This window comes from Lactuca virosa, chromosome 4 (genome assembly GCF_052849685.1).
Source record: "Lactuca virosa cultivar CGN04683 chromosome 4, Lactuca_virosa_CGN04683_v6, whole genome shotgun sequence".
Taxonomy (NCBI): Eukaryota; Viridiplantae; Streptophyta; class Magnoliopsida; order Asterales; family Asteraceae; genus Lactuca; species Lactuca virosa.
Window position 1 is genome coordinate 180,565,777 of NC_136429.1, and position 11,146 is coordinate 180,576,922.

The 11,146-nt window shown below is 36.1% G+C and overlaps 1 protein-coding gene across 1 annotated transcript; it reads right to left on the bottom strand.

Annotated features, from left to right (window-relative positions):
- Positions 1-1,722: 1,722 nt before the first annotated feature.
- Positions 1,723-5,706, bottom strand: LOC145107772 (signal recognition particle-related / SRP-like protein). The gene is made up of 13 exons (XM_079044721.1): positions 5,539-5,706; positions 5,332-5,398; positions 5,117-5,227; positions 4,466-4,661; positions 4,292-4,377; positions 3,989-4,184; positions 3,793-3,904; positions 3,581-3,708; positions 3,303-3,509; positions 3,119-3,228; positions 2,832-2,961; positions 2,587-2,742; positions 1,723-2,130 (listed from the first exon to the last, which is right to left on the bottom strand). Exons 1-13 carry the CDS (start codon positions 5,615-5,617, stop codon positions 1,906-1,908), a joined length of 1,803 nt encoding a protein of 600 aa, XP_078900847.1. The 5' UTR covers positions 5,618-5,706; the 3' UTR covers positions 1,723-1,905.
- Positions 5,707-11,146: the final 5,440 nt, after the last annotated feature.

Consider the following 11,146-nt stretch of genomic DNA (forward strand, 5'->3'; position numbering starts at 1 on the left):
TATATATTTTGAAAAAGTATAGTTAGTAATAATGAAATACAAAACAATTTGTATTATTAATGATTCGATAAATTTATTATAAAATATAATATCATAGTATTTTTTTAAAATATAATGTTATAATTAGATTGATTTTTTAAAATCAGTTATTTTAATAAAATAAATTTTAATAGTACGATGATGTTATAATTGTAGGGTTCCATTGAAATGACATAGCAGAATTATGATAATCATGAATTAAACGATAAATTTGCAAGTAATCTTTTCAAAGCTTTGTATATTATTGAATTTTGAACTTGTGAATCAATTCAAATCAAAGTTAAAAGTAATGAACACACGAAGTAAGTAACTTTATTTAAGCTCAAAATTGATCTGGAATGTAAGTTGCTTACATTGAATAGCTCTAATAACGAAATGTTATGAGCGTGTAAAAGAACGATAAAAGATTCATAAGATAAAGTTGTCATTTTGGATCGTTGACTTGAAATAACTGTTTAAACCTCAAAGATCAAGTTCTAATACCACATGTAGGATCTTATTGAAATGACAAAGTGGAATTATGATAATCAAACAATAAATTTGCAAGTAATCTTTTTAAAGTTTTTGTATATTATTGAGTTTTACTATGAACATACAAAGGGCTTCGGGTTTAGCTCAACTAAACTAATTCGGAGCTTATGGGAAGGGTTAAGTCTTAATCACATCATTAAAACCTATATATAATGGGTAAATACAAAGAATCAATAATAGTCAAAAACTACTATACAAATCAATACACAGCAATCATATTTGATATTTCTTTACTTGACAGTAATGAAAAAGATAAAATAACTAAAATATTTTGATGCCTTAGCCCTTACGTTTGGCTATAAAGCATTTTTTAATCAACTAAGCACCCGGCTCCAAAAGTACATAAACTTTTTTGTATAAAAATAGGCAATCATATTTAAGGAGAATGTATTTTAGAAAGCATAGTAAAGAAAATAATTATCAAGCTTGTAAGTGTACAATCAATCAAGAGACATAATTTTATATTAATAATAAAATATAAAACTATATTTTAACCAATACAGTATTTGATTATAAACTTAATTTATAAATACATTCTCTAATTAAAATGGATTGAAAATATGTTGTTTTACATACAATTTAGTAAATTTACTAGTAAAAAGATATTAAGTATGTTTGACAATGAGCTTTTAACTTTTTTTTACCTTTCAACAGTAAAGAAACTTGAATTAAAGAAAAATAAATGTTTAGAATTTTATTTTAAACAAAAAACACATAATCGAAAAGCTATTTCAAGTAGCTTTTGAGAGCTTCTATGAACTTTTATATTTTGCTATTTTACATGTTACAAAAATTTACAACTACTTTTATATAAATTCTACCTCAGAAATATAATTATGGATCATATTAAAATCACTCCCCTATGGCTTTTATATAGCTTTATGTCTAATCAACATACACATAACCATAATAATATTCATACAAAATGTTCATTTGAAATCACCAAAAATATTTTTATAGATAGGAGTTTCTTAAAACTATAAGATAGGAAAGGCTTGGAATAGAATCGCCCCATAATTATCTCATATTTTAAAAGAAAGTGACATACCAATAGAGTTCTTAGATCTACTACCATCACATAAATAGTCTCCTAGTATTGATCAACTATTGGTTTCCAACCTTTTTAAATTGACTACAAAAGCTAATCTCATATCTCATAAAAGTATTATTGTTCAATTTCACTCTTCAGAAAATGGTTCACAAAACAACACACAATACAAAGAGCCGGGAGATTTAACTTACAAAACTGTCCAAAATCTAACAAGTCTGACCAAAAATCAACACAAAGTAAAAAAAAAAATATATATATTAAATCCAAATTCTGATTTGTATAAATTAACCCCAAAGCCTACTAATGAAACCACCCTTTTTGTCTTTCTTCATTCTGTTCTCAATTGATGGGAAATCAATTGTATTATAAGCAAGGTCCAGAACAATTGGGTTGCGAGGAATTGCTTGAAAACCTGGCTGGAATGCTGCAATACGCGGGGCCACCCTTGTGCTTGAATCAGCAACAGCCGACTCATACACATCCAACTTCTCAACCAGATACTTTTCACCCTGGAATTTTTAATTCATCACATCTAAGTTTAGACCAAAACTTTTGCCAAATTACTAAAATGCCCCTACTCATATTTTGTGATTTCAGACTGAAACTTTGCAGAAAAACACCAACTAAAACGCCCCTTGTCATATTTTGTAATTTTAAACTGAATACTAAAATGCCCCTCATCATATTTTGTGATTTCAGACCGAAACTTTGCCAAAATTACTAAACTGCCCCTAATCGGATTTTGTAAGTTTAGACCGAAACTTTGCCAAAATTACTATAATGCCCCTAATAATAATTTGTGATTTCAGACTGAAACTTTGCCATATTACTAAAATGCCCCTAACTGCATTTTGCAAATTTAGACTGAATCTTCTTTTAAAACGACTAAAATGCCCCTAATCATATTTTGTAATTTTAGACCGAAACTCTGCCCAAAAAAAAAAAAAAAAAAAGGTGTTTCATACCTTCTTATCATTCCCATTTGCAGATATTGACACAGCAGAAATCTTTTTTGAAAGATCATTAGGAGCCTTCTCATGTTCCATAATCCCCATTGCATGTTCAATACAGCTGTTGGATCTGCAATCTTTATATAATGTCTCCAATTCTTTCACCATTGCCTATTATTATTTAAAAAAAAAATAGATATCATTTTATTAATAAATTTTATTTAGTTTGAAGTTAGAGAGGCCTGAAAAAGGGTAAACACCTGATCATGTGTAGCCACACTTTGAACTTTCTTTAGGGCTTTTTCAGAGAGAGAACGCGCAAGAGAAAACAAAGAATATGCTTCTGTCCTCTTCCCAGCTGAACTATAAGATTTACCCAAGAAAAAACACCTGCAAAAAAAAATATATAAAGAGGTGTTTGGTTTTCCCGGAATTGGAATTCGTGATTCCATTCCATGGGCGTGTTTGTGTTTGGTTGCAATTCCTTTGACAGATTCCATTCCTTCCAAAAACATTATAATATTACAAAACCAAATGTCATGCAAACCTTTCTGCTCGGAAGATCAAACTTTTGAGTTCACATTCTTCAGATAATGCAACTTCTTCCTCTTTTCTGTCTCTTCCAGAACTCAACAAATCAGAAAGATCTGCTGTATTCTGATATTAAAAATTAACGACATATATCAGCAATAGCAACAATTATCATTTAAAGACATCAAATGAATGATTACCTGTAAAAGAAGATCATACAACCTCACAAGTTCTTCAGGTTTTGTAACTTTTTCATTTTTTTCATCACGTGTCTTGCTTAGTTTACTCTTGGCAATACTAACCAACAGCTGGTTGCGTTCAATGGTACGTTGCCCTAATACAGCACCTATTGCTTTATCAAGACCACTCAAATCATCCTTCATGTTTTCAGAATTACCAGCATTCGCCTAAAAAAATAATAAAAAACTCAATCAGAAAAAATATATTTATGGATATATAAAATAATCTCATTATATACCAAGTCACTACGAATGGAGCTTCGGGCTTCATGATATGCAGCAAAGATTTTGTCAAAAACAGCAAGTCTTTTCTCAGATGGAAGAGCACCTTCCTTTCGATCATTAACCTCCTTCTCCAATTCCTGAGCTGAAAGGGTAAATCGGGAAATTGAAGAATTAGACATACCCTCAAAGCACTAAAGACTGATATAACTGATAAATGATAACTAACCTTTCAAAATGGAAACGCGAGTTTTGGCATTTGATATTGGAAATCTATGCCCTAGCCAATGAAATTCGGTCATGGATGCAGCTTGTTGAGATCTTGCTTCATCCATAACAGCCTGGATTTATCAAAAAAAAATGAAGACAATGGAAGAAATAAGATTTGTGTGAAGTTAAAAGGGTATTCAAATTAATAGCATTACCTCCAATTTAGCTTTAAAAAGGTCAAGTGCAGGTCCTTCAATTTCTCCAATGTGTACAAGTTCAGAAGCTTGTAAATTTGATTCTCCAATTTTGTGCAAACAGTAGCGTATACTTGGTTCTAGTTCCTCAACACGCTCACGACACAAAACTTGGTTCTCTAAATCTCCATATTTTCCAAGTTCCTCATACACAACTCTGTTTGATATCAGTTTTGTTTTAGTATCCTTAAAGATAATAAACTGTTACAGATATATAATGATAAAAGAGATAAAGTTAGGTATGTAAGAGATAAAATGACTTGCCTAGCACTCTTGAAACTCTTCAATGCAATATCCCAATTCTGGTCTTGTTCAAATAATAAATTCCCTTTCATGTATGAGGCATAAGCCTGCAAATTGAAATCAACTTGCTTAGTGGAAAGGGTGAAAGATGGTGAATGAAATCCTACTATATAAATATGTCAAAAAAAATTATACCTCAGCTTCTAGTGATGTTCTAGAATCTCCCTTGATAGAACATAATTCTGCAAAAAGTGTGGCCCACTTTACTGCTTTACGCAACCGACCAATCAGGTAGCTTCTTTGGCGTGCATTTGGTCCATCAGGGAGTTGTCTTTTCTCCATGGCGTGACTCCATGCTCTTTCTGCTGTGTAGAGAACTAGATGGAGAAACCTGTTGAAGGTCCAAAAAGGTGTTAGTTTCAAATTAGACAACTTATTGAATAATGACCTTTATCTTCAATCCATGCATCAGTGTCTAAGTTACTTCTAAAATAATTTGGATGAAAGAACTTAATTCTTAGAGGAACCTATGATTAATAGTTGTAGATGATGCTACTTTCAGTAACAACATGCCTACTGCTCCATCCTGAACCTCTAGAGATCCCAAACTTTCTTTTTCAATCTTCATTTTTTTCTTTGGATTAGTAAAAGGGGAAATGGGATCCAAAAAGGCGACCTTGAAGGCATCACCACATCCCATGCAATTTATACTATCCCAATTAAGTTCGACTACCAATAACCTCATTGAATCATTCCTCATTGCAGTTCATTATCATCAAAGGAATAAATAAACTCAATCCAACAACCAAAACTCGGGCCATAAACACGAATCACACATTAACATACCTGACTTCAGTAACAGTAGATGCTGTTATGGACTTTTTGGTATATTTTCCACGCCCATGTGTGAACTTCAACGATTTGTACAGTCTCCTCAACCGAGCAGTGCAATATCTCCTGTAATTGCAAATCCAGATAAGATTCGCAAAACCTCCAAATGCCCATGCGTATCAATTTAGAAAAAACTAAAACCTAGAATCAATACACATGTTCGACATTACCGATAGCGAGTGTAGTCCCCAAAACGTAATCCATGCTGCATCTGCGATGATTTTAGAAGCTGCAGCACTGCAAAAGCACCGATTATCTCAATTCACATAAGATTTCTACTTCAATTAAATCATCGACACAAGTAGACAAGTTTTGTTCACAAGTAATTGGGTATGGTGCGTGTGAATACATGTGTTTGTGCGTAATTAGGGACAGACCGTTGATTGAGAACTTGGGATTGGTACTGATCTGATCATCGACTTCCATTGAAGACACATCGCTCTTCTCCTTCGCCATTAGAAATTCTTCTCAGATGGATTTAGAAGCGTCCGGCGGCGGGTTCCGAGTTTTGTGACGGTATGTTGTTGTCACTCTCTAAAATGCGCCTAGTACGCACATGGACATAGTTAATGAGAACGGGTCGGGTCAAATCAGCAAAACGCCGGATCACAGTCGAAACTCTTTAACATTTTCTTTTTCTTTTTAACATTTTGACCGATATCGACTCATTTCTATATGAATTCCATTGAAATTTTCCTATTCGAGTCCGACCACCTTATTCACATATTGAAGTAGCGGCCATGTAGTATGTACGTACGTTGCAAGTATCTCAATCTCATATTTTAAACATTATTTTTTTAGTTAACTTCATACAAACCCTACAAAGTATTGATTATGATTTAAAACGTTCATATGTAACAACTCAAAAACAATTATAAAATTTTTCGTTTTAAAAACCAATAGTTTCATTCATCAGGTATCACAAAGTCAATCACAAAATAAATTGTCAACAAAACATCAGAGTACAGATGAAAACATATGAGGAATCATCAGGGGAATGTTGTGTCATCACGTTGGACACTTCCCTTTCGTACCAGAAGTACCTGAAATCATAACATAAACTGTAAGCACAAAGCTTAGTGAGTTCTCCAAAGTACCACATACCACAAATACAATTGGGCCTAGCCTTGGGGTATATTCCAACCCAACATACAATTATGAGCCCATCCCTGAGGGTTCTTTCAACCCATCATATACTCATGGGCCCAGTCCTAGGGTTTATTCTGTAATGCCCGTGTTTCTAGGCTAGGCATTAATATTGACATTATAGTCTAGGTTAACATTTGTAACTCATTTTGAAGAAATGAAAAGGAATTATGTGAATATTATGTGAATTATGTGTTTTATGTTTAATTATTAGGATTTAATTAATTAAGAATAAAAATGAGCGTCAAAAATTAAATTTTAGATAAAGCCGATATCTATTAAGAAACTTGTAGTGGGCGTGTCAAGGATTACGGATATATAAAGAATGCCGAAATCCGAGTTATAACGAAGAAGTTATGACCTGTCGAAGTTTCGCGACAAACCGGCACGGGGCCGAATGTCGTAAAAAGTGAGTTTTCGATAAACTACTTTTTAGCCTTAGTAATCTAAACGAAACTCGTAGTGTTCGTTAAACCGAGAAGTTCGATAAAAAGAACGCCCAAATCTGACTTCGTATGAGGAAGTTATGATTTTTCGAAGTTTCAGCTTAGCAGTAGACAGCTAAAAACTCGAATTTTAGATCGAGTGATTTTTAGCCGACACGACCTAAACGAGAATCGAAGGTCTCGTAAATAGTAGCACAACGGTAAAAAGTCTGACGAAAACCGACGTCGGATGAAGAAGTTATGAATTTTTAACGGATTTCCTGTCCCGGTCTGTTAAAAATAATAATATAAAAATTAAACTCAAAATTAGCCGACGAAGTCTAAACGGAAGTTGTAGAGCGTAATTTTACCTACACGTGCATATAAATAACGTCAAAAACGGAGCTCGTATGCGAAAGCTATGGATTTTAGAAGTTTTTGCACAAAAACCGAGAAAATTCGCATAGTCGCGATTTGCCACGTCACCCTCGCTTAGAACGTGCCACGTGTCCGAAATGGGTGAGTCAGGCGAGCCACGTGTCCGAGCTGCTGAGTCATCCGAGCACCTGATCTGATCTGAAGTGGTCCAATAGCGGTGCGACACATACTCTCTTGCACGAGACCGAACCCTCGCAGCATGCCACAGATTCCCCCCTACTTCGGACTAGACCTCGGTCCAATCAGGAGAGGACAGCGAGGCCTTCGCACGTGCATCCACCTGCGCACCCTCTCCTGCGGACCCCACCACCAGAACCGACTTCGGACCCCTATAAATAGAAGGGTCCTACGAGCCTTCTTGGGTACTTTTGGGATTTCACCATCTTTCACTCCTTTCTTCATATTTTCTTCATCTTAACATTCCCCAAAGCCCCGGTATCGATTATAAGCCCCGGAATACGCCACGAAGTGCCCGTGAAGCCCGGAAAATTTATCTTTTCGGTTTCGAAGCCCGACCCTCGCAGAGCCCGGTTTCTGAATAAAACTCCCGGTTTTATTAGAAACGATCGTTTTTAGGAAACGAATTGCTGTCCGATTTTCATTAAATCAAGTGAGTGTATAGTCACTTTCATTTTACACATAGATATGAAGTATTTACCTTATAATACGTGCTATGTGTAAATATATTAATTGTTTATTTGAGGTGACTGTTGAGTTGATGTTTTATACAAGTTTTAAACTGTATAAGTATTTTTATCTACAAATATGTTGGGTAGAACATGGGTAGATAGTTGGTGTGTGATAAACTAAAGTGATGAGAGGTCTCGATGTGATTTGAGATTCAGTCATCTAGCGGAGTTTGGATGACGACCACGGACTTTCTAGACAGTCCAGTGGGAAACATTAGCAGGCCCGCAACCTGTAGGTGTTAATGAACTTGGGTGTTTATTCGCTGTACTCCATCCCCCTCATGGTTGCCTTTAGGACATGTATGGCTGAGGAAACCCCTTAGCAGTAGTGTCCATCCCGATCATATTCTTTAGGCTAGGTCCCTTGTGAAAAGTGTTTAGGGACGTAAAGTGAGGATAACGGGAACGGGTAATCAGGGTTATTGTTGATTGGTGAACTTAATAAGTTTATTATTACTGTGGGTTGAAAACCCTATATGCTCACCAGGCTCCCAAGCCTGACCCACTCAGCTTTTTATGTTACAGGTAGTGGACCCCGAGCATAGTCGGAGGACGATGAGAGATTTTTGGATTATAGGCCAGTAGTTGTAAATAATTGTTGAAAGGCTTATAATGTCTTGTTTATGCTTTTGATCTGTATCGGAACATGACATCCCGAGGTTTTGATATAAAATGAAATTATGTATTTCTTAAAGAAAGGTTTTGACAAACTTTTATCATATTTTGTTTTGGGGATCAATTCCGCAACATCTTTTAAAAAGATTTCTCTGATTTTAGTTTAAAAAGCATAAATTAAATCGGTCTTTTCTGGCCGAGAAATTAGGGGATGTCACATATTCAACTCAATCACACAATAGTGGACCAAGCCTTGGGTTTATTTCAACCCCCAATCATCCAAATGCAAGAGTTACAAAGACAGCAAGCATCCTACATACACAAATTAGTGGGCTGACATTGGTGCCTTCGACCCACAAGCACAGTGAAAAGACTCACCTATAACTAAAGATGGCCGAATCACACACTCGAGCTATTGCTATCACGACTCCTCACACTAATCATAACCCAAAACCAACTCTAATTAATAATCAGGGTTTTAACCCATAAATAATGGTCAAAATCATCTTTTATCTTACTATAGGCAAAAGACAATTTGTCCTTCCCATACATGACCCAGCTAAAAAAGACCCAAAACCCTTAATGACCCAAGGCCCAAAAGGGTTTCTAGGAGTACCCCCTGCGTACACTCTATTACGCCCAACGTATTACTTGATCGCGGGAAGGTTGCAGGGCAGCAACCTACTACGCCCAACATAACCACCTAAAGTCCAAACTCTTAACTAAAGGTCTTAATGTTTAAAGACTTAACGTTCAAACTACATATCTAACCCTAATGAACGTCTACAATCATAAAGTTGCAACCTTTATGCCTTTGCATGGCTACAAGGAATCCAAAATCAAATCCTAAGTCTTATTCATGACCCAAAAGCTTAATAGATTAAGCATGCATGAATGGGAAAGACCAAGATCCCATTTTTATGAATCACAAGGCTCTGAAATGAAGGGAAACACTCCTCATTAGGTCTGGAGTTGCTCAAACTCCCAAGATCCAAGACTATGGGACCAAAATGAACAAAATTTTGAGAAATAGCAAGATCTAAAGAAACATGCATCAAGTCCAAAGCTTTATACCTTATGGAGGTTGCTAAAGGTGTGAAAATCCCAGATATACAAATGTTTGGAGCTTCCAAGTGCACTCCAAATATCTCCTTTATTTAAGAATGGACACACAACACTCAAAAATCTCAAAATCTCACCAAGGAAAGTTAGGGTTTGCAAGGGGGGTCGTTTAGAAGATGGAGGTTGAAGGTAAAGGAGCGCTTAAGGTCATAATGTCCTTTAAATAGGGTCCAAATCTTAAAAATTAGGGTATGGGATCTACGTGAGTATGCCCATCGTACTCATACGTATGCCCAACATACGCAAGAGAATCCATGACATCATTTAATGAGCTACGCACGACGTACCCATAAGGTACGCCCCGCGTAAGGACTGAATTTGCAAAAAAATTATACTTAAGGTCAAATTTGAAAAGTACCTGGAACACGTTTGTTACAACTCTCCCCCACTTAGATCAGACTTCATCCTTGAAGTCCGCCCCTACAAACAAGTCTGGGTATTGCTCCACCATCTCATCCTCATGCTCCCACGTCCACTCTGAGCCTTTCTGGTGCTGCCATTGCACCTTCACCAGTTTCACTACTTTGTTGCGCAGAGTCTTGGTCTTCCTGTCGAGAATCACAATCGGTCTCTCCACATAGTCCAGGCGCTCATCGATTTGAATGTCATCCAACAGAATCACCGCATAATCATTGGCTAAACACTTCCGCAACTGAGAGACACAGAAAGTGTTTTGGATCTGGTTGAGCTCATCAGGCAAATCTAGCCAGTATGCAACTCTGCCCACTCGGGCGATAATCCTGAAGGGACCAATAAACTGGAGGCCCAACTTCCCCCGCTTCCAAAACTGGATGACACCTTACCAAGGTGACACCTTCAGAAGCACAATGCCCCAGTTGAAACTCGAGATTCGAACGACGACGGTTTGCATAACTCTTTTGTCGGCTTTGTGTGACTCGCAACCTGTCACGCACTTGCTATATCAACTCAGTGGTCTTGAGCACCACTTTAGTACTCCTCATGATCCGATGCCCGACCTCGTCCTAACAAACCGGGGTCCTACAGCTCCTCCCATACAACGTCTCGAAAGGTGTTCAGTCAATACTGGCATGATAACTATTAAGAACTTGGACAGTGATGTTGGATTAGATGTCTAAGCCCATAACTATTATTGGTATGTACTTGACCCGAGAGTAGCATGGTCCATTTGGGTTGCATATCATCAGGACAATTTGTTAGGATGGACTTTTGAGAGAAGGTTATTTATGGTTTATTAATATATTATAAGTTATAATATATTAATATGAAATCATATGTTTTAATTAGTATCGATCAAGAATTAATTTGGAATTAATTTAGTGATCAAAAGAGACTAATTAAATCTATGGGGACTAATTATGATAATTAGTTATATTTATATGTGTTGGGCTTAGGATCCATGTTGGACCAAGTTTATGTATGGATACATAAAGAGTTGGGCCACATGAACCATGGATCATAAAACCCATGGGTATGGATTATGGGTTATACCCATGACCCTTGGAATCCTACATATAAATAGGTTACTCCATAGCCAAAATCACCACTTCTTTTCTTAGAGAAATATGGAG